At 36.4% G+C, this 23,859-nt stretch overlaps 1 protein-coding gene across 12 annotated transcripts in view; it reads left to right on the forward strand.

The window, feature by feature from the left end:
• The window catches only part of PICALM (phosphatidylinositol binding clathrin assembly protein), a 175,392-nt gene that overhangs the window by 34,102 nt on the left and 117,431 nt on the right, over positions 1-23,859 (forward strand). For all 12 annotated transcript variants that reach the window (XM_077113351.1, XM_077113355.1, XM_077113350.1 and 9 more), the window contains exon 2: positions 18,770-18,912. In XM_077113351.1, coding sequence (XP_076969466.1) covers positions 18,770-18,912 — 143 coding nt within the window. The remainder of the gene's footprint in view (positions 1-18,769; positions 18,913-23,859) is intronic.

The raw sequence follows: 23,859 nt of genomic DNA on the forward strand, positions 1-23,859 counted from the left end.
GTCTCACATAGGATGCAGGGCAGTGAGTTCACTTGCCAAATTGACTTAGAGGGGCTACATCTGAGCAACAAAAGAAGTTCTCTGGGGGTGACTCTTAGGCATAGCTTTAAGTAGGTTTAGTTTGATCGAGGACTCAACCTATTGGTTGTCCCCAATGCTTGTAAGAATATCAGGAATTCCCCAGGTGGGAAAGTTGAATATTTCCTACTTTCTCCCCAGTGCCTCAAGAAGACTTTGCAAATACTTTTTTATTCTCTGCCCAAATTACTCTGGGATATATCAGGGCATCACACTAACCTGTATGAACCAACAAGATTTCATGCCTTATTAAAGATTCCATGTCATTATGGTGTTCAAGTAAACTGACCATACAAGTTAAATTGATAATGTGCTACCCAAAATATAAATTTTGCACTAAATAAACATCTCTCCCTTTGGAGAGAATGAATAAATGGTTGAAAGTTAAAAAAAAGTCATATTGGGACTGTTCATATGTGTACTAAAATGAATATTAATTCATTTAAAAATGTAAGTGACCACTACATGCCAAGACACCATTCTAGGCCTTTGGAGACAGCAGAGAACAAAGTAGAGCTCTGCCCACAAGGAATTGTTTTAATTAGGAGACAAAGATTTTAAACAGATTAAGATGAGTTAGATGTGCTTTAGGGAGAAATAAAGCAGAATAAGGGTGGTAAGAGTTTGGAGGTGAAGGAGTGCCCTAAGACTTTGTTATTTTATATATTCAGGGCATCTCAACTGGTAAGGTGACATTTGAACAATGATTCCTCACTTCCTTCTCAGATCTAGCAGCATAGATATCTGAGAGAAAAGTATTGTAAACAGAGGGAACAGCAACAAGCACCTGAGTGCTTGATATGGAGGCTTTGCAAGCTGTGGCTGAAGCAAAGTGATGCAGGGGGAGTGTTAAGTAGAATATATCTATATAATGAACAGTTGGTATGATTGAAGCAGTACTTGTTTTTTAAAATCTCAATTTTGGCATAAACTGAGCCATTGTGTTTAGATCATTAGGCTGCAATCAAATAATTTATATTCCCCTTTTTGCCAGAGTATTTTGTTTTTCCCTTTCTCTGTTATTTTTTATTATTTCACCTATTTATTAGAACTATTAGCTGTCAAAGTATATAATCTACTCCAGTTGAGTCATTTTTCAGTGAGGAAATTGAGGCCCAGAAAAGCTGTGATTTTACTAAGGTCATGCAGCTATTTAGAGGCAGATGTGGGCTGGAGTGTAGGCCTTCTTATCTCTCAGACTGTATACTTTCTCACATATAGGTAGTTTTGAGAGAGTACTTTTGGTCATCTACACAAAACTCTACCTACAAGTTTAAATTCTAAAATTAATATACTTCATAAGTTAAGATTCATGAAACCTTATGGTTTGGTATGTGATGTCTTTTGGGTACCAAAAAGTAAATAGGCACAACTACTTATTTTATTATACCCTTTTTCTTTTTTTTTTTTGTATGTCATATGGCAGGGGTCACATTTCATTCTTTTTTTCCATGTGAGTATCCTTTTATTACAGCACCATTTGTTGAATTTTTGTTTGTTTGCTTTGCTTCTTTGTTTGAGAAGTGCTTGGGCTGGGAATCAAACCCAGGTCTCCTGCATGGCAGGCGAGAATTCTACCACTGACCTACCCTTGCACCCCCATAAAACTACTTATTTTGATTGAGCTACATATGTTCCCTCATTTGGTTCCCTTTGTGAAAAACTCACCTTTAAAAACTTTTTTTTTTTTAAAGGAAGATGAGTTTTTAGCAGTAGATTAGTGTAGCAGAGCTGAAATCTATAGCTTTGGCTTCATTCAAAATTAGGCTCTAATTGAATAATTAATCCTAGCAGTTTTCTTATCCCTTGTGATGGAAGAGTATGAACATTACTAACAAAAATGTTTGCAGGCTTTTATTAAAGGCCTCTCAGTCTGGTAGAAGAGAATGATTTGGAAGTAAATTATTATCGTATAGAATAATTCTATGGTCAAAATTATGTGCCAGATTCAGTGACTTTATGGAGGATGCCATAGTTTGAGGAGATTAAATCCTCCTTGAAAAATAAGCAGAATTGGAAAAGTTTTGGTGTGAAACCTGAGATACAAAAAACTGAAAAGTGGTTCTGTGTTGGTGGCTAAGATGCAAGAAGGAGCTTATTAACAAGGACTAAATGTATGTCGTCCTGTATGCTATGGGGATATCGTTGAGGTTAGGCAGTGACAGTTCGTGTTGTGTTTGTGTGTCAGATGTCTAGTCCTCTGGTTCACTAATCCTTTCTTCTGCCTCTTCAAATCTATTGCTGTAGGTTTACTTTTTTTGTTTCCATCTCTTCTATTGTGCCTTTAATTCCCTTAAGTCCTGCAATTTGGTTTGTTTTTTTTTCAGTTTGATATACTATTTATTTAGTTAGTTATTAGTATGGACAGTCTATTTGCAATTTGGTTTTTTCAAACTTTTGAGTTCTTTATGTTAGCCCAATGTCTTCTTTATATTCTCCTTCAACTCATTGATTTGATTTTTTATGAGATTTTGTGTGTCTGTGCAAACATCCTAAATTAGTTGTTTCAACTCCTATATCTCATTTGAAGTGTTGGTTTGTTCCTGTGGGTCATATCTTCGATTTTTTTGGTATGACTTGTTATTTTTTGCTGGCATGTAAGCATTTTATTTCTTTAGTTTATTCTGGAGGTTGTTTTCATTCTTTTATCTAGGATTTTTTTTTTTTTTTTGCTGGATGGCTTTGTTCTCTGTTGTTTGACATTCAGTTCAACTTATTTAAGACCTTTAGCATAGGTTCTGTTTAACTGATAGAATTTTTCAGTTCTTGTTTTTCTGTTTCTTGCCCTGTCTATTTGGAGCTTTTTCTTTTTTGGGGGAGGGGCCCCTCAGATATTATAAACCCCAGTCAGATTTTCCCAGATTAGACAGCCCAATGTCTCAGGAGGAGAGATAGCCAGCATCAGTTTTCCCTGAGGGTAGGACCCAACAGGTTGTCAGATTTTCCTATGAAGCTTCTCGGCCCTGTGCTTTTCTTGTCCTGCCTAACATGTGACAGGTGATGTAGTGCCTTTTATTTCAGCATCCTCTCCCTGCCAGGGGCGTGGTTTGAGACAGATAAGACCGTAGGAGGGTTTTAATTGCTTTTGTTTTCTAGTTCATGGTGCCTGAATTCCTTGCAGGAGGGATTCTACTTGAGCTGGGCCTCGCCGTTTTTTCTTGGGGAAGACTTGCCCTTTAGAGAATTAACCCCTCTCACCTAACTAGTTTCTTTGTCTCTCAGACAAGCCTTAGTTCTTCCCTTGCCTGGGGCAGTACTGGAGCTTGAGAGTGCTAGCAGTTCTATCTAATGAGCTGTTGTTAAGAGGTTAATAAAAAAAAAAAAGCTAAAAAAGCTAAAAAAAGAGCCTTTTCAGAGCTTTTAGAGCTGGACCCGCTCCTTGGGTTTACCAATTAAAAGCTTGTGTTGCTACATTGCACTATGTATCTCCAGGCTCTATGTGCCCCCTTTTCTTGGGGTCCAGCTCTTTCCCAGTATTTTGTGCTGTCCAACTCAAAAAGCCTCTGTGCCCCACCCCTCCAGGGGGGCAAAAACTCCTAGTTCCTTTAGTGTTATTCCAGGTTTTCCTGTGCTGGGGGTCTGTTTATAGCAGTCAGAATTTAATGAATTCCGTATTTGGAGCTTGGTTGAGCTACGCCCTTGCTAGGGGTAAAGTACTCTTTTCTTTCCCCTTGGGAACCAGCCTGCTGTGCCCTTGGGGGAGGGGCGCCAGCTTGGGGGATTTACAGTTAATTCAGTGTGGGATTCAGCCGTTCCACCTGGTCCAGATTAGTGTATGCTGTGTGTCCAGTCACTGATGTGCCCCCAGTAGTTGTTCTGTACCGTTCCTGGCTATTTGCTAGCAGTTCTGGAAGACGAACTAAATTCCACACTTCACTTTTCCACCATCTTGCCCCATCCATCAGTCTCCTTCATTCTTGATATTAAATGCGAATAAAACCTCAGACAATGTGATAATCCCCCTCTCCAATTTCCAAATGCCTCTGGGAGAGGTGGTACCTCTATGTTGATAACGTTCTTTTAGACTATTCAGGTTAGAAATAAATGGAATTTGAACTATGGTTGTGGCTCTGCCTTTGGCATTGGGATGGAGAGAATGGATTTGCTGGAGGGTTAGGAGGTAGAATCAAAACAACTTGGTTACTACTGGGCTCTACAGAGTGTGTATATATATAGATAGAGGTATAAGCACCTTTGGGCATTACTGTGACAAGTTCAATTTTGAAAACTTAAGACTCTAGGATCTAAAAATATTATTGATGCTATCATGATGAAGTAGTTACTATATTTAAGAATGGAATAGTTTATCAAGACAGTTTCTGGAATGGTATATAAGAAAAATATTAGTGGAAATATAGCAGTTATAACTTCTTATACTTAAGTTTGGGACTTGCTGAGTATGCTTGAAGTTTTAAGATTCAGAAATGAGCAAGAGACATAAGTCTTGCCCTCAGTACATGGTATTTTGGGAGACAGAGAAAGTTTAGATTTAGAAATAAGACAAGGACATAGTATGTCTAGTGCTATAGCATAGGTCTAAAGAACTAAGATTCAGAGAAGGAAGAAATCAGATTCCATTTTTTACTATCAGAACTTGAATCATGCACACCAAGTTGAATTTACTATTTGATTTTTGTTGCAAGTTGCCTGAATTTGTGAAAGCCTTTTGTTATTCTGCTGTCCCATGGCCATTCTGTTTTGACTGTTTTGTGCTTTGTTCTATAAAGTATTAGCAAAGATAACCTTATCTGAAATGCATTTGCTGATCAAATGTTACTTTGCATAATAGCTGGACTTGTTTGAAACATTTTTCAAAGATTGTAAGCAGTTAAGTGGTTATAGTTATATTGAAGTTTCTTGTAAGCTGTCAAAACCAAGTTAGGTCATTTTAATTCATTTTTAATTGTTGTGCCTTGGAGAGTAAAAGTGGACAAACAATGTAAATGAATCATCAGTAACTTTTTTCCGCCTTTGTGATAGTTATAGCAAAGGTATTTATACATACTTTATGTTTTACACACCTTAAAATAACTTATATCTTAGTCTTCCTCTCCTTTATTTTTTCTCTGAATTTCATTATATATATATATTTTTTATTAATTAAAAAAGAATTAACAAAACAATTAGAAATCATTCCAATCTACATGTACAATCAGTAATTCTTAATAACATCACATAGTTGCATATTCATCATTTCTTAGTACATTTGCATCGATTTAGAAAAAGAAATAAAAAGACAACAGAATAAGAATTAAACCAATAATAGAAAGAAAAAAAAACAAAAAAAACAAAAACAAAAAACCTATACCTCACATGCAGCTTCATTCAGTGTTTTAACATAATTGCATTACAATTGGGTAGTATTGTGCTGTCCATTTCTGAGTTTTTATATCGAGTCCCGTTGTACAGTCTGTATCCCTTCAGCTCCAATTATCCCTTCTCTTTTTTTTTAATTAACGGAAAAAAAGAAATTAACCCAACATTTAGAGATCATACCATTCTACATATGCAATCATTAATTCTTAACATCATCACATAGATGCATGATCATCATTTCTTAGTACATTTGCATTGGTTTAGAAGAACTAGCAACATAACCGACAAAGATATAGAATGTTAATATAGAGAAAAAAATAAAAGTAATAATAGTAAAATCAAAACAAAACAAAACAAAACAAAACAAAAACCTATAGCTCAGATGCAGCTTCATTCAGTGTTTTAACATGATTACTTTACAATTAGGTATTATTGTGCTGTCCATTTTTGAGTTTTTGTATCTAGTCCTGTTGCACAGTCTGTATCCCTTCAGCTTCAATTACCCATTGTCTTACCCTGTTTCTAACTCCTGCTGAACTCTGTTACCAATGACATATTTCAAGTTTATTCTCGAATGTCCGTTCACATCAGTGGGACCATACAGTATTTGTCCTTTAGTTTTTGGCTGGATTCACTCAGCATAATATTCTCTAGGTCCATCCATGTTATTACATGGTTCATAAGTTTATCTTGTCTTAAAGCTGCATAATATTCCATCGTATGTATATACCACAGTTTGTTTAGCCACTCTTCTGTTGATGGAGATTTTGGCTGTTTCCATCTCTTTGCAATTGTAAATAATGCTGCTATAAACATTGGTGTGCAAATGTCCGTTTGTGTCTTTGCCCTTAAGTCCTTTGAGTAGATACCTAGCAATGGTATTGCTGGGTCGTATGGCAATTCTATATTCAGCTTTTTGAGGAACCGCCAAACTGCCTTCCGCAGTGGTTGCACCCTTTGACATTCCCACCAACAGTGGATAAGTGTGCCTCTTTCTCCGCATCCTCTCCAGCACTTGTCATTTTCTGTTTTGTTGATAATGGCCATTCTGGTGGGTGTGAGATGATATCTCATTGTGGTTTTGATTTGCATTTCTCTAATGGCCAGGGACATTGAGCATCTCTTCATGTGCCTCTTGGCCATCCGTATTTCCTCTTCTGAGAGGTGTCTGTTCAAGTCTTTTTTCCCATTTTGTAATTGGGTTGGCTGTCTTTTTGTTGTTGAGATGAACAATCTCTTTATAAATTCTGGATACTAGACCTTTATCTGATATATCATTTCCAAATATTGTCTCCCATTGTGAAGGCTGTCTTTCTACTTTCTTGATGAAGTTCTTTGATGCACAAAAGTGTTTAATTTTGAGGAGTTCCCATTTATTTATTTCCTTCTTCAGTGCTCTTGCTTTAGGTTTAAGGTCCATAAAACCGCCTCCAGTTGTAAGATCCATAAGATATCTCCCAACATTTTCCTCTAACTGTTTTATGGTCTTAGACCTAATGTTTAGATCTTTGATCCATTTTGAGTTAACTTTTGTATAGGGTGTGAGAGATGGGTCTTCTTTCATTCTTTTGCATATGGATATCCAGTTCTCTAGGCACCATTTATTGAAGAGACTGCTCTGTCCCAGGTGAGTTGGCTTGACTGCCTTATCAAAGATCAAATGTCCATAGATGAGAGGGTCTATATCTGAGCACTCTATTCGATTCCATTGGTCGATATATCTATCTTTATGCCAATACCATGCTGTTTTGACCACTGTGGCTTCATAATATGCCTTAAAGTCAGGCAGCACGAGACCTCCAGCTTCGTTTTTTTTCCTCAAGATGTTTTTAGCAATTCGGGGCACCCTGCCCTTCCAGATAAATTTGTTTATTGGTTTTTCTATTTCTGAAAAATAAGTTGTTGGGATTTTGATTGGTATTGCATTGAATCTGTAAATCAATTTAGGTAGGATTGACATCTTAACTGTATTTACTCTTCCAGTCCATGAACACGGTATGCCCTTCCATCTATTTAGGTCTTCTGTGATTTCTTTTAGCAGTTTTTTGTAGTTTTCTTTATATAGGTTTTTTGTCTCTTTAGTTAAATTTATTCCTAGGTATTTTATTCTTTTAGTTGCAATTGTAAATGGGATTCGTTTCTTGATTTCCCCCTCAGCTTGTTCATTACTAGTGTATAGAAATGCTACAGATTTTTGAATGTTGATCTTGTAACCTGCTACTTTGCTGTACTCATTTATTAGCTCTAGTAGTTTTGTTGTGGATTTTTCCGGGTTTTCGACGTATAGTATCATATCGTCTGCAAACAGTGATAGTTTTACTTCTTCCTTTCCAATTTTGATGCCTTGTATTTCTTTTTCTTGTCTAATTGCTCTGGCTAGAACCTCCAACACAATGTTGAATAATAGTGGTGATAGTGGACATCCTTGTCTTGTTCCTGATCTTAGGGGGAAAGTTTTCAATTTTTCCCCATTGAGGATGATATTAGCTGTGGGTTTTTCATATATTCCCTCTATCATTTTAAGGAAGTTCCCTTGTATTCCTATCTTTTGAAGTGTTTTCAACAGGAAAGGATGTTGAATCTTGTCGAATGCCTTCTCTGCATCAATTGAGATGATCATGTGATTTTTCTGCTTTGATTTGTTGATATGGTGTATTACATTAATTGATTTTCTTATGTTGAACCATCCTTGCATACCTGGGATGAATCCTACTTGGTCATGATGTATAATTCTTTTAATGTGTTGTTGGATACGATTTGCTAGAATTTTATTGAGGAATTTGCATCTGTATTCATTAGAGAGATTGGTCTGTAGTTTTCTTTTTTTGTAATATCTTTGCCTGGTTTTGGTATGAGGGTGATGTTGGCTTCATAGAATGAATTAGGTAGTTTTCCCTCCACTTCGATTTTTTTTGAAGAGTTTGAAGAGAATTGGTACTAATTCTTTCTGGAACGCTTGGTAGAATTCACATGTGAAGCCATCTGGTCCTGGACTTTTCTTTTTAGGAAGCTTTTGAATGACTAATTCAATTTCTTTACTTGTGATTGGTTTGTTGAGGTCATCTATGTCTTCTTGAGTCAAAGTTGGTTGTTCATGTCTTTCCAGGAACCCGTCCATTTCCTCTAAATTGTTGTATTTATTAGCGTAAAGTTGTTCATAGTATCCTGTTATTACCTCCTTTATTTCTGTGAGGTCAGTAGTTATGTCTCCTCTTCCATTTCTGATCTTATTTATTTGCATCCTCTCTCTTCTTCTTTTTGTCAATCTTGATAGGGGCCCATCAATCTTATTGATTTTCTCATAGAACCAACTTCTGGTCTTATTGATTTTCTCTACTGTTTTCATATTTTCAATTTCATTTATTTCTGCTCTGATCTTTGTTATTTCTTTCCTTTTGCTTGCTTTGGGATTAGTTTGCTGTTCTTTCTCCAATTCTTCCAATTGAACAGTTAATTCCTGCATTTTTGCCTTTTCTTCTTTTCTGATATAGGCATTTAGGGCAATAAATTTCCCTCTTAGCACTGCCTTTGCTGCATCCCATAAGTTTTGATATGTTGTGTTTTCATTTTCATTTGCCTCGAGGTATTTACTAATTTCTCTTGCAATTTCTTCTTTGACCCACTCGTTGTTTAAGAGTGTGTTGTTGAGCCTCCAGGTATTTGTGAATTTTCTGGCATTCTGCCTATTATTGATTTCCAACTTCATTCCTTTATGATCCGAGAAAGTGTTGTGTATGATTTCAATCTTTTTAAATTTGTTAAGACTTGCTTTGTGACCCAGCATATGGTCTATCTTTGAGAATGATCCATGCGCACTTGAGAAAAAGGTGTATCCTGCTGTTGTGGGATGTAATGTCCTATAAATGTCTGTTAAGTCTAGCTCATTTATAGTAATATTCAGATTCTCTATTTCTTTATTGATCCTCTGTCTAGATGTTCTGTCCATTGATGAGAGTGGGGAATTGAAGTCTCCAACTATTATGGTATTTGTGTCTATTTCCCTTTTCAGTGTTTGCAGTGTATTCCTCACGTATTTTGGGGCATTCTGGTTCGGTGCATAAATATTTATGATTGTTATGTCTTCTTGTTTAATTGTTCCTTTTATTAGTAGATAGTGTCCTTCTTTGTCTCTTTTAACTGTTTTACATTTGAAGTCTAACTTGTTGGATATTAGTATAGCCACTCCTGCTATTTTCTGGTTGTTATTTGCATGAAATATCTTTTCCCAACCTTTCACTTTCAACCTATGTTTATCTTTGGGTCTAAGATGTGTTTCCTGTAGACAGCATATAGAAGGATCCTGTTTTTTAATCCATTCTGCCAATCTGTGTCTTTTGATTGGGAATTCAACCCATTAACATTTAGCGTTATTACTGTTTGGATAATATTTTCCTCTGCCATTTTGCCTTTTGTATTATATATATATCATATCTGACTTTCCTTCTTTCTACACTCTTCTCCATACCTCTCTCTTCTGTCTTTTCGGTTCTGACTCTAGTGCTCCCTTTAGTATTTCTTGCAGAGCTGGTCTCTTGGTCACAAATTCTCTCAGTGACTTTTTGTCTGAGAATGTTTTAATTTCTCCCTCATTTTTGAAGGACAATTTTGCTGGATATAGGAGTCTTGGTTGGCAGTTTTTCTCTTTAAGTAATTTAAATATATCATCCCACTGTCTTCTAGCCTCCATGGTTTCTGCTGAGAAATCTACACATAGTCTTATTGGGTTTCCCTTGTATGTGATGGATTGTGCTGCTTTCAAGATCCTCTCTTTCTCTTTGACCTCTGACATTCTAACTAGTAAGTGTCTTGGGGAACGCCTATTTGGGTCTAATCTCTTTGGGGTGCGCTGCACTTCTTGGATCTGTAATTTTAGGTCTTTCATAAGAGTTGGGAAATTTTCAGTGAAAATTTCTTCCATTAGTTTTTCTCCTCCTTTTCCCTTCTCTTCTCCTTCTGGGACACCCACAACACGTATATTTGTGCGGTTCATATTGTCCTTGAGTTCCCTGATACCCTGTTCAAATTTTTCCATTCTTTTCCCGATAGTTTCTGTTTCTTTTTGGAATTCAGATGTTCCATCCTCCAAATCACTAATTCTATCTTCTTTCTCTTTGAATCTATCATTGTAGGTATCCATTTTTTTTTCTATCTTTTCTACTTTGTCCTTCACTTCCATAAGTTCTGTGATTTGCTTTTTCAGTTTTTCTATTTCTTCTTTATGTTCAGCCCATGTCTTCTTCATGTCCTCCCTCAATTTATCGATTTCGTTTTTGAAGAGGTTTTCCATTTCTGTTTGTATATTTAGCATTAGTTGTCTCAGCTCCTGTATCTCATTTGAACTATTGGTTTGTTCCTTTGACTGGGCCATATTTTCAATTATTTGAGCGTGATCCGTTATCTTCTGTTGGCGTCTGCGCATTTAGACAGATTTCCCTGGGTATTGGATCCAAAAGTTTGGAAGATTTTTCTGTGAAATCTCTGGGTTCTGTTTTTCTTATCCTGCCAAGTAGGTGGCGCTCGTGGCACACGTTTTGTCTGCGGGTCCCACCAGTAAAAGGTGCTGTGGGACCTTAAACTTTGGAAAACTCTCGCCGTCCTGGGGGTTCGCTAGCCGAAGCGGCTTGAGCCGGCCCGGGGTCCGAACGCAGGGAGGGTTGCTGGTCGCCGCAGCCAGGGAAAGAGCCCGTCCGAATTTCCTAGTCGGCCCTGGGCAACAAGCATGGCGGGAGGGCGCCAGTGGCAGCGGCCCGCCCGAGAGAGTGCACCTTCCCCGGGAGTCACGGGTTTGGAAGGGGCCTCCCCCACCCGTCACCGTTCTCCGCGGCCTGGGGGTTTCCGATCCAATTCTCTCAGTTGGTCCGGGGGCTGCGCGTGGTGTGGGCGCCAGTCGCCTTGGTTTCAGGGGACCGCCTCTCCAATTCTCCCAGCCCGCCCGGGAAGGGGGAAGGGAGTAACTCCGGCCGCTTGCCACCCCACCCGGTAAGGCCTGCGCGCCTCGGCGATCTCACCCGAGCTGCTTCTCTCAGCCAGCCAGCCGTTCCAGGATGGGGTACGCTGTCTTTTTTATCTCTGTTGTGGCTTTGGGCGCTTTCTGTATCGTTTCTACTCCCCTAGTAGGTGTCCTGGAGAAGAAACTAAGATCCGCGCGTCTTACTAAGCCGCCATCTTCCAGGAAGTCCCCTCTGAATTTCATTATATTTTGTGTTATTTTCTTAACTGAACTTGCCAATGACATCTTTTAAGCAAGTTTGAGGTGACACTTAGATCCATGAAGAGCTTTTTTCAGTTTTGGTGCTGAAACAGTTTCACGTTAGACTATTTCATAGTAATGCTTTCCAGTTTGAAGTGTAGAATTAGAATTTAAATGGCTTAAATTATGTTCAGAATAATATTGAATGTACAGTTCCTGGGTCAGTTCTGATTTGGAAATTTATACAATAAGAAACCTCATTCCATTTTCAGTTTTGGTTATCATTAGCTAATTGATCTCACCTGATAACTGAGCTTACCTCTCTGAAACTGAGGAGAGAGAAGAATGAGAAATATTTTATATAGACAAACTGAGAACTTAACCAATCATAGACCACATCTGTGTTATCTTCCCATTGCAAACAGAGTACTCTGGAGGATATCATCAAAGGTAGTTTGGCTTTCAGCTTGTAGATGCTTCTATATACATTTCTTTAAAAAGACAAAATAAAACATGTTTTTAACAATCCAAACACAGGGACCTCAGAATAAGAATGAGAGCCTTTGAGCCTGTATACCTTAACGTAATGCCTGAATACAATCCAGAGTTTATTAAGCAGATAATCAAAAAGTATCGGCAAAGTCTCTTGAGAGATGGGAGAAAAATATGGAACTACTGGACTTTACTACCAGGGAAACCCTGGATACTGTGCAAACATTAGGGACACACAAATGAATAGGCCAAGCCCTTGATCTTGAGGCTTGCTCTTGTGAAGCTTATATATGTAGCGGAGAAACTTAGCCTACTTACAGGTATGCCTAAGAGTCACCTCTGGAAGACATCTTTTGTTACTCAAATGTGGCCTTTCTCTCTCTAAACCCAACTGTTCAAATGAAACCATTGCTTCCCCCTATGTGGGACATGACATCAAGGATGAAAGTTTTCCTGGCAGCTTGGAAGTTGACCCCCAGGAATGAGCCTGGCCCTGGCACCATGGGATCAGCAATGCCATCGTGACAAAAAGGGGGAAAAGAAATGTTACAAATAAGGTATCAGTGGCTGAGAGAGTTAAAGTCGAGAGGATACACTGGAGGTCACTCTTAGACATGCTTCAACTAGATATTGCTACCTATCATAACTTGCCAAATCCCAGCCAAAACCATTCCTGCCAATCCTGAAGAATACCCAGTGCATCATATAAGATTCTACAAAGGTTCCATGCACTAGGGTAACATTCCAAAACCTGCAACCTCTAGATGGGTCCCTGGACCAGATAAATCCTGAAATGCAGAGGGCCACGCCTTTCCAGAAAATCAACTAATTCCATTCTCCTATCCCATATTATCGACAGCCCTTTCCAACATGAAAAAGTTAGAATGGGCATAGCCCAAATACCCCTAAAGAGTGGGATAGAAAGATAAAAGGTGATGGTGGAGTTACACAAACAGGCTCGGGTTTAACAAATAAGTATGCGTGCTGAATCATACTGATATTTCTTTTAGCATCCAGTACCTTAGAACAGCTAGAAATAAGAACCTAAAATTGTGGAATTGTTGCCCAAACCAAACTCTCATATCTGTTCTAGAACTAATTGTTGCAATGTACTTTGAAATTTATTACTTTTATGTGTATATGTTATTTAAAGAAAAGGAGGAGTATAACAGAAGATAGGATTTAACAAATGAGTATGATTGCTGAACCATTACATTGGTATTTCTTTTGGTCTCCAGTGTCTTGGAGCTAGTATCAAAAATGAAAAATTGTGGAACTGTAACCCATAGCACACTTCAAAATCTGTTCTGTAACTATTTGATTATTTTAATTGCTATTGTAAGTGGAAGTTTTTAATTTCATACTTGAATTGCTCATTATTAGTATATAGAAACACTGTTCATTTTTCATGTTGATCTTATATCCTGTTACTTTGCTAAACTTATATATTAGCTCTTGTAACTTTGTTGTAGATTTTTTTAAGCATTTGTCTTTATTTTAAACATTTTTTTAAATTGTGAAATAAAACATTTTATTGTAGTTTTTTTGGACTTTCTAAATAGAGGATCATTTCATTTGCAAATAGTAAAAGTTTTGTATCTTCCTTTCTGATTTGGATGCCTCATTTCTTTTTCTTGGCTATTTGCTTTAGCTGGAACTTCTAGGACAGTGTTGAATAACAGTGGTGACTATAGGCATCCTTGTCTCGTTCCAAATTTTGGAGGGAAAGTTTCAGTCACACACCATTGATTATGGTGTTAGCTGTCAGTTTTTCATATATGACCTTCCTCATGTTAAGGAGGCTTCTTCTATTTTTATCTTTTGAAGTGTTTGTATCAAGAAGGGATGTTGGTTTTGTCAAGTGTCTTTTCTGTGTTGATTGAGATGATCATGTGATTTTTTTCCCTTTTGATTTGTTAATGTGGAGTATTATGTTAATTGGTTTTCTTGTGTTGAACCACCCTTACATACCTGGGATAAAAGCCACTTGATCTTGGTGTATATTCTTTTAATGTGCCATTTAATTCAACTCGCAAGTATTTTGTGGATTTTGCATCTATATTCCTTAAAGAAATTGATATGTAATTTTTCTTTCCCATAACATCTTTATTTGGCTTTGTTATTAGGGTGATCGTGGCTTCATAGAATAAGTTAGGTAGCATTTCCTCCTGTTTTTTCAAAGAGTGAGAGCTCATTTGGTATTAATTCTTTGTAGAATGATTGGCAGAATTCACCAGTGAAGCAATATAGTCCTGGGCTTTTCTTTTCTCTTTCTTTTTTGGCATGAGCAAGCTCCCCAGGAATCAAAGCCGGGTCTCAGGCATGGCAGGCGAGAAATCTGCCATTGAGCCACTGTTGCACTGCCCTGCTGGGCTTTTCTTTGTTGGGAGGTTTTGATACTGATTCAACCCCTACTCATGATTGGTTTGTTGAGATCTTCTGTTTTCTTCTGGAGTCACAGTTGGTTGTTCATGTGATTCTAGGAAATAGTCCATTAATCTTAGTTGTCTAGTTCATTGGAGTACAGTTTTTTATAGAATCCTCTTAGGATCTTTTTTATTTTTGTCAGTAGTGATGTCCCTTCTCTCATGTCTGATTTTATTTATTTGCATTTTCTCTCTTTTTATTTGTCTAGCTAAAACTTGTCAATTTTGTTAATCTTCTCAATCAACTTTTGGTTTTGTTTATTCTTTTTTTTTGTTCTCATTTTCATTTATTTCTGATTTTTCTTTCTTCTTGCTCTGAGATTAGTTTGCTGTTCTGTTTTCTAGTTCCTTCTCGTGTAAAGTTAGGTCTTTGATTTTAGCTCTTTTTTTATATGCTGTATGGTGGGGGTCACATTTCATTCTTTTTTCATGTGACTGTCCCATTGTTGTAGCACCATTTGTTGGATCTTTTTTTGAGGGGGGGGGAGTGTTCGACCTGGAATTGAACCTAGGTCTCCTGCATAGCAGACAAGCATTCTATCACTGAACTACCTGTACACCCCCTTCTTTCTTCCTTTTTAATGGGGTGTTTAGGGCTATAAATTCCCTCTCAGCACTGCCTTTGCTGCATTCCTTAAGTTTTTTGGGTGCATGGTCTGGGAATCAAACCCGGGTCTTTGCGTGGAAGGTGAGCATTCTACCACTGAACCACCCATGTACCTCATAAGTTTTTTTTTTTTTTAACTTTATTGTATAATAGAGCATATAAACAAAGCAAAGAAAGAAAAAAGCAATAATTTTCAAGACACTCTTCAACAAGTAGTTACAGAACGGATCCCAAAGTTTGTTATAGGCTAACATTCCATCATCTCAGATTTTTTCTTCTAACTGCTCCAGAATACTGAAACACAATCAACTTTTCCTTTTTATGAAAAATAGCATATAAAAAAAGCAATAAATTTCAAAGCACATTGCAACAATTAGTTGTAGAACAGATTTTGGAACCCCCATAAGGTTTTTTTTTTTATGCTGTATGGTGGGGGTCACATTTCATTCTTTTTCCATGTGAGTATCCCCTATTGCAGCACCATTTCTTAAATTAGTGTATGCTTGGTTTTTTTGTTTATTTGCTTGTTTGTTTGGGAAGTGCATGGGCTGGAAATTGAACCAAGGTCTTCCACATGGCAGGCAAGAATTCTAATATTGAACTGCCCTTGCACCCCCATCCCCATAAGTTATTGTTTTTGTTTGTTTGTTTGCATGGGTGTTTTACATGGGCAGGTACCTGGAATCGAACCCAGGTCTCTGGCATTTCAGGCTAGAACTCTGCCTGCTTAGCCACCATGCCCCCTCCCCCCATAAGTTTTTAATATGTCATGTTCTTGTTTTCATTTGTCTGGCAACATTTACTGATTTCGCTTGTAATTTCTTCTTTGACCCATTGATTGTTTAAGAGAGTGTTGTTTAATCCCCATCTATTTGTGAATTTTCCAGTTCTTCACCTGTTATTGATTTCCAGCTCCATTCCATTATGATCAGGAAAGTACTTTGCATAATTTCAGTCTTTTAAAATTTATTGAGATCTTTTTTGTGACCCAGCATATGGTGTATTCTGGAGAATGATCCATGAGCACTTGAGAAGAATGTATATCCTGTTGTTTTGGTGTGCATGCTCTATATATATGTCTGTTAGGTCTGGTCATTTATCATATTATTTAAGGTCTCTGTTTCCTTATTGATCCTCTGTTTACTGTCTCTTGATGTGAGTGGTAAAATCTCCACCTGTTTTTTTGTAGAAATGTCTTATTCTTTCAGTTTTGCCAGTGTTTTCCTCGGGTACCTTGGTTAGGTGCATATATATTTATGATTGCTGTTTTCTTCTTGGTGAATTACTCCTTTTATTAATATATAATACCCTTCTTTGTCTTTTATAACTTTTGCATTTATAGTCTATTTTGTCTGAAATTAGTATAGGCGTTCTATCTCTTTCTTGGTTCCTGTTTGTGCAGAGTATGTTTTTCCAGTCTTTTACTTTCAACCTCTTTCTATCTTTGGGTCTAAAATGAGTCTCTTGTGGATAGCATATAGATGGATCATATTTTTTTATCTACTCGTCAATCTTTGTGTTTTGATTGGGGGTTTAATCTGTCAATATTCAGTATCATTACTGTAAAGGCAGTACTTACTTCAGCCTCTTTAACCTTCGGCTTTTATTTGTCATATCTTACTTGTTTTGCTTTTATTATCCTTTTAGTTTCCCTTACTGATGGTCTTCATTTCTACATTCTGTTCCGAGGTGCTCCCTCTCGGCTTTTCCTTTCAATCTTCAGAACTCACTTTAGTATTTCTTGTGGGCAGATCTCTTGTTAATGAACTCTTTCAGCTTTTGTTTATCTGTGAAAAGTTAAACTCTTCCCTCATTTTTGAGGGACAGTTTTGCCAGATAAAGAATTTTTAGTTGGCAGCTTTTTTCTTTCAGTCTCTTAAATTTACCATACTAGAACCTTCTTGCCTCTGTGGTTTCTGTTGAGAAATGAATACTTACTCTTATTGGATGCCCCTTGTTTGTGGTGAATTGCTTTTCTCTTGCTGCATTCAGAATTCTCTCTTTATATATGGTATTTGACTATCCAATAAGTATGTGTCTTTGAATGTATCTATTTGGATTTATACTGTTTGGTATATGCTGTGCTTCTTGGACATGGATATTTATGTCCTTAATAACAGTTGTGAAGTTTTTGTTTATTCTTTCCTTAAATATTCTTTTTGCCTGTTTTCCCCGATACCTCTGATGCATGTTTGTGTACTTCATGCTGTCATTTATTTACCTGAAACCCTGCTCCATCTTTTCCATTCTTTGTCTTGTATCTATTTCATTTTAGATCACCAGTCTTCTAACTTACTGACCCTTTTTTCTGCCAGTTTAAATCTGCTATCGTATACCTCTAATGTATTTTTTATCTCATATGTTGTTTCTTTCATTCCCATCAGATCTGTTATTTTTCTTTGCATGCTTTCTAATTCTTTTTTAGACTCACCCAGTGTCTTATTAATATTCTTTATCTCTTTAACTGTATTTTCCTTGATATGATTTAGATCTGTTTCAGCATCTTTGATTAGTTCTTCCAAATTCTGTTATCTCCTCTGACTTTTTAAATTGTTCCTTTGACTGGGCCATATATTCTTAGTAGTATGGTTTGTAATCTTTTGCTGATATCTAATCATCTGATTATCTTGATGGGTTTATTCTGAAGGTAGGTTTCTTACTCTAGTCTAGGATTTTGTTCATTGATTTTATGTAAAGGCTCTTTTACAGCTGGTTTGTCAGTATTTCCCAGCCCAATAGGGCCAGGTATCCATGTTGGGGGCCCAGATTGCATCCAGAGGCCTGTGGTGAAAGGGTCAGGAAAGGGTTCAAAAAGCCCTTTTTTCCTTTGGCTTCCCCAGTCTACACTTTCCTGAACTACCTAGCAGATGATGCTCTTTTGGCAACCTATTCTCCTAAATCCTACAAAGGCAGGTTATTTTTAGTCCTTTACCAGTTCAGCTTCTGACAGTCAAAACTATGGTGTGACAGCAACTGACCTGGATGGGCTAGAACCACAGGATCTAGTGGTCTAAATATGCTGTGCAGTGGCTGGATCAGTAGTGGGCCATGTTCCCCTTTGAACTTGGAGCGGAGGGCTCCTGTAGTTATCCCAGTCTCAACAGCTTACCAGGAATGGATTGGACCACATGAAGCTGCTTGGCTTGAGGGTGGGGGATAGGTGCCAGGAGCCACAGCCAGAGTTATTCACACTCTCACCACAGTTTCTTAGTCTCTTAGTCCCACACTTCCCTGAATTCTGCACAGAATTTCTCTGGTCTCCAGAGGCCCAAACCCATTGATTCAGACAGTTTCTGCCTAATGCGTTGGTGCTTTTGAGAGAGTGTGAGCCCTGTAGTGCCTTCCCTATTCTGCCCTTTTCCCAGATGTCAAACAGTTTCTTTTGAGAGGAACAAAGTAATTGAGGGAGAAATACTCCTTGGGGATGGAATATGCTTTGTTTTCTGGTATTATTACTTGTTTAATCCTAATCAGTACCCTGTTTTTTTATTAAATAAATTATAGTAAACTCAGTTGTTCTCTTGAGAGATATTTAACAACTTTTCCAAACTATTTATTGTTGCTCCACACTCTTAAAGTTTCACATGTTAATATGCAAGTCTGGCATTAACAGTAAATTAAAGCCAGAGAGTATATAAATCATTTTTTTTTATATTGCAGATTTAATTCAATGCACAAACGAGATGAATGTGAACATCCCACAGTTGGCAGACAGTTTATTTGAAAGAACTGCTAATAGTAGTTGGGTTGTGGTCTTCAAATCTCTCATTACAACTCATCATTTGATGGTGTATGGAAATGAGGTAAGCAGAATTTTTGGTTAACAGTATACTTGTGATGGGTGACTATTCAACTTTATTCTCCCACTGAATCTTTAGGGATAGCTTCAGTGACTGGATAATATAAATAAAGGGCAAGGTGTCTAGCCATAAATATAATTATGGACTCTGTAGTTTGATGAAAGATGTCCTGTAAGCCATAAAGCAGAAAGGGTAAGGTTAGAACACAGAGTAAATGATGGATCTAGAGGAGTAGTTAGCATTTCAAGGTAGTTTCCCTAAGTAGGACTGGTTTTTATAGGCCTTATTTATAGATTATGTATTTGTCTGTATCCATATACTTTTTTTTTATCGTAGTAACTTATGAGAAAGTTTTTCATTTTAGCCATTATTTTTTTTTGCATGGGCAGGCACTGGAAATTGAACTGGGTCTCTGGCATGGCAAGTGAGAGCTCTGCTACTGAGCCCCCATGGCCTGCCCCATTTTAGCCATTTTTAAGTGTACAATTCAGTAGAACTTATTATCTTCAAATTCTTTTACTACCATCACCAGTATCCATTACCTGAACTTTTTCATCACCTCAAAGTGAAACTCTATACACATTAAACAATAACTTTGTACTCCTGTTACCGCCTGGCCCCTGGTAACCTATAATCTACTTCAGTTCCTATACTTATTGTAGATATTTCATCTAAGTGGTATCATAATATTTGTCCATCTGTATCATTCAACATAATTTCTTCAAAGTTTATCCATGTTGCAGCATATATCAGAACTTCATTGCTCTTTATGGCTGTGTAATACTCCTTTGTATGCATGTATCAGATAGTGTTTAGCCATTCTCTGGTTAAAAGGATTATATGTGTGTATCAGATAGTGTTTAGCCATTCATCGGTTGAAAGGGACTTGGTCTATTTACTCTTTTATTATAGTCTGAAAAGATTTCCATCTGATCAATCATATAGTTGTCTGTGGAAACACTTTGTTTGGTTCAAAGCTATGATATTGAGGATCAGGATGGCGTTTTGCTGAAAGGTACTAATTGAAGAATGCCTTCTTAAGCAGAGCAATGTTTGAAGACTTTGTTACCCCAAACTGTAGCAAATTAGATACATGAGCTTTTGTAATTTTCTCTTCAGAGAGAATCATTTTTTTCTCATGATAGCATAACAGCTAATTTTTGAGTTGTTACCTTGAATTATTTTCTCAGCCCTGGGCACTTATTTGTTAAGTTGTAAAAGGAACTTTCCAAGAACGTTAACAAAGAAACTAAAAGATAAATCTACACTAGTATGTACCTTAGAAAAATAAAACCTGGGTTGCTAGGAAGTAGCTCTCAGAGATGAAGAAGGAGGGACTCTTGGCATTGGTTTTGTACTTCTGAGAATATATAATTTTCTGACATCTTTCTCATCATTTTGGTCTTTTCAGCTGTGAGACTTTACTGTGCTTTGTTGATAACAGTAGGACAGCATTAAAGGTCAGGATTAAAGCAGCAGTTTACTCATAACTTTAACAATCCAATAAATCTTATTATTTATACTTTTTGATTGTTCCCTTCTGGTCCTTGTCCAAAAGTGTTTGTAACTTTTTTATAGCTATAATCATAAATAAATAAAATTATATTTAATTTTTTTATATAACATCACGCTATAGACATTTCTGTGTTCTACATTTTTTGTGACTGTGTAGTTAATCACATATTCCATAATTTTCTTAACAATTTTTCTTGCTGGAAATTTAATTTCTTAATTATTCACCATTACAATACTGCATTGAATGATTTTATGTGTAGGTTTTAATTTATAGAAATTATTTCCACAAGTGTTCCCTGAAATGTGATTGCTGTGTCAATAGACATGAATATCTGTTGTTCACTTGCTTTATCATTTATAATTACAAGTTTAAAAGCTAATAGAAGTATTTAGATACAATAACATTAATATTTGGTTATAATAGTTTATATTGTGATCTTAGTTATAATGAAGCTTTCTAATTTTATCAGGAATATGTTTATTTAAAATCATAATAGTTTACTCCAAAGAATTTCGGGCCTGTGGGTGATTTCTACCTTAAAAATTTTTTTGAATATACTTTGTTCTTTAAGAAGAAAAAACCCTAAATATAACCTACCAGAATGCCAGAAAAAGAGACAAATTATCAGAGGTAGCTTTCAGAGCTTTCAAATAAGATGTTGATATCAGAGGCAAAGTATTAATAAAGGTAAAAAAAAAAAAAATTGCCATTCAGTCGATTGACAGAACAAAGATAACAGTTTTGTGTAGTTTTAGATAAACTCATGCTTAATTTTCTACAAGAAGTTGAGGCAAATCTCTGCTCTGTCCATTTTCTGTATCTAATTTATACAACTCTCAGGTTTTCTCACTGGCCAGTGTGATTAGCCTTTGCAGCATTTCATCCTGCTGAGTTGATGGGACAACCATAGAACATTGGTTCTCAAACAGAATGGGGAGCAGGGGCTCCCCTCAGGACATTTGGCAATATCTAGAGACATTTTTGATTATCACAACTGGAGGCAGTGCCACTGATATTTAGTGAGAAGTCAGGGATGCAGTTAAACATCTTAGAATGCACAGGGCAGTTCCTCACGATAGAGCATTGTCTGGTTCAAAATGTCACTAGTGTGGAGTCTGAGAAACCTGGCCACAGATAAAAATCTTAAAAGCTTGAGGCTAACTAGACAGTGTGTAATGGGGCCTTGAAGTCAGGCTGCTGGATACTGTTATCCCATTCCCCCACTCAGGTTACTGGCTGGGTGACTTGAGCATGTTACTTCTCTGAGCTTTCATTTTCCTATCCATAAGATAAGGATATTACTTTGATGGGTAAGTGTAATTGACCAAGATACCTATTACAGCATAACAAGATGTAAGTGAGTAATAAATGAAAATGCAGAGTTAAAAAAAGGCAAGTGTAGGGCCATGCGTGAATTTAGTATAAAATAAACTATTTGGGGAAAATAATCTATACCTTTTAAACGTTTGATAATGAAAAAATTTCACATATCCACTATAGTAGAGAAAGCTGTATGATCAGGACCCATGTGCCTATCCCCAGGTTGAAAATTTATCATCATTTTGCCATCCTTTAAATGAGTTTTAAGGTGATGTATTCCAAGTTACCTCTGACTCAAAACAGGAACCTAAGAGTCCTTATCATTTGCCAGATCGATACTTTGGTGTTTAACTTAATACCACTTTGAATATCATTAGGATGCTTTTGAAAACAAATTAAAACTTGATTAAAGCCATAATGCTTTTGCAGCCAAATAACTATGATGAATGAGGAAGAGCTAATACAATGAAAAGGAGAATTCAGGTTTTATTATCCATAAAGCTATGGGAGAATTGAATTGATAGCAAAAATATTTATATCCATTTAAGAAATGCAAAAGTTAAGGAGAAAAGTATTATCAAAGCCTACAGAAATCATAGTGTTTAATAAACAACTGTCTTTTGTTTTTTTTTTTAGAGATAAAGATGTAATCTTGTATTTAAAGTATTATCACTGGCTAATATACAATCGAGTTTTATTAGATTGGCAATAAAAAAAACCTTAATTATCCAAAATTAATTTAAGCCCTGAAAACACACATACACACAAACACATTAAAATTATAACATAAAAGGCACACAGGAACCTGTATATCAAACCAGAATGTATTAAGATATTGATTACATGTCTTAGGATATTTTAACACCTTTTTGAAAGGAATAGTTTTAGGGTAAATGATGAAACATATAGTCTTCAATTTACAAATTGGTTTGTTTGAGGTGATTAAAATTGAATCAGCAGGGTGATGGTGTGACTTCCAGTTAATTGTAAGCCTCTGCATTCATGAAACAGGGGACTCCTAAGGAGAAGTCATGTGGAAAGAATTTTTTGTGGCTACCTGTCTTAGCGTCTGTATGTAAAGGACAATTAAGTAATGTACTGTGGTAGGCACTTAGAAGAGTGTTTTGATGTATTTTGGGAAAAACTTGTACACATGTGTTGACCCAGAGATTTAACCCCTAAGTATATATTTTGAGAAACTCATTTAGATTTGCACATGACACTCAAATACAGAGATGTTCAATGCAACATTGTTCCTAACAGAGAAAATTAAATATCTATAAATTAAGAAATGGATGCATAATGATGTCTTAGTTCTTTGTAATATTAGAACATGATTCAAAATGATTGAACTAGATATACTTGTATTTATGTGGTTAATTCTTGGGGAAAAGTTGAGTTAAAAAGTATATTGCAGGGCAGGCTGCCATGGCTCAGCAGGCAGAGCTCTCACCTGCCATACTGGAGGTCTGAAGTTCGATTCCTGGTGCCTCCTGCCCATATGCAAATAAAAAAGAAAAAAAATATATTAAAAAAAATTTCTTAAAAAAAAAAAGTATATTGCAGAGATAATGACAGTATGATATTTTAATAAATTTAATACAGAAGAGATACCTGTATAATTTGTGGATATTTACTTATGTAATAAAATTGTAAAAACTAAGGTGCTAGTGATATAAACCTGCTTCAAAAAATTACTTCTAAAGAGGGAAGGAGGGAAATGGGATTGTAGATTTGTGTCTTCAGCAGAGTCTGTATTGTATGTTCTGATTCTAAAAGAAGATCTGAAACAAGTAAGTTAAATCTGGGCAGTGGATAAGCAGATGTCTATACTATTGTTCTCTTGTATGAATAGAAGATTTTTTGTTTAAAAAAAAGTCATGAAAATTTGGGACACCCAGATAGCTGTTTCAAACACAGATACCATCTATGTATGATTAGTTGTAGACCGAATATGCTATTCCAAGTCAAAATAATTAATTCCAGTTTAAAAGTGATATTTCCTTTTATTTTGTCTTTTATATCATTGATGTGGTCATGAGGCTTTAATAAATTCTTATATGCTAGTTAAAAAAATCCATTATGGATTTAGCTTTGGTATCTAGATAACAGGA

Source organism: Tamandua tetradactyla, chromosome 8 (genome assembly GCF_023851605.1).
Source record: "Tamandua tetradactyla isolate mTamTet1 chromosome 8, mTamTet1.pri, whole genome shotgun sequence".
In the NCBI taxonomy this organism is placed as follows: domain Eukaryota; kingdom Metazoa; phylum Chordata; class Mammalia; order Pilosa; family Myrmecophagidae; genus Tamandua; species Tamandua tetradactyla.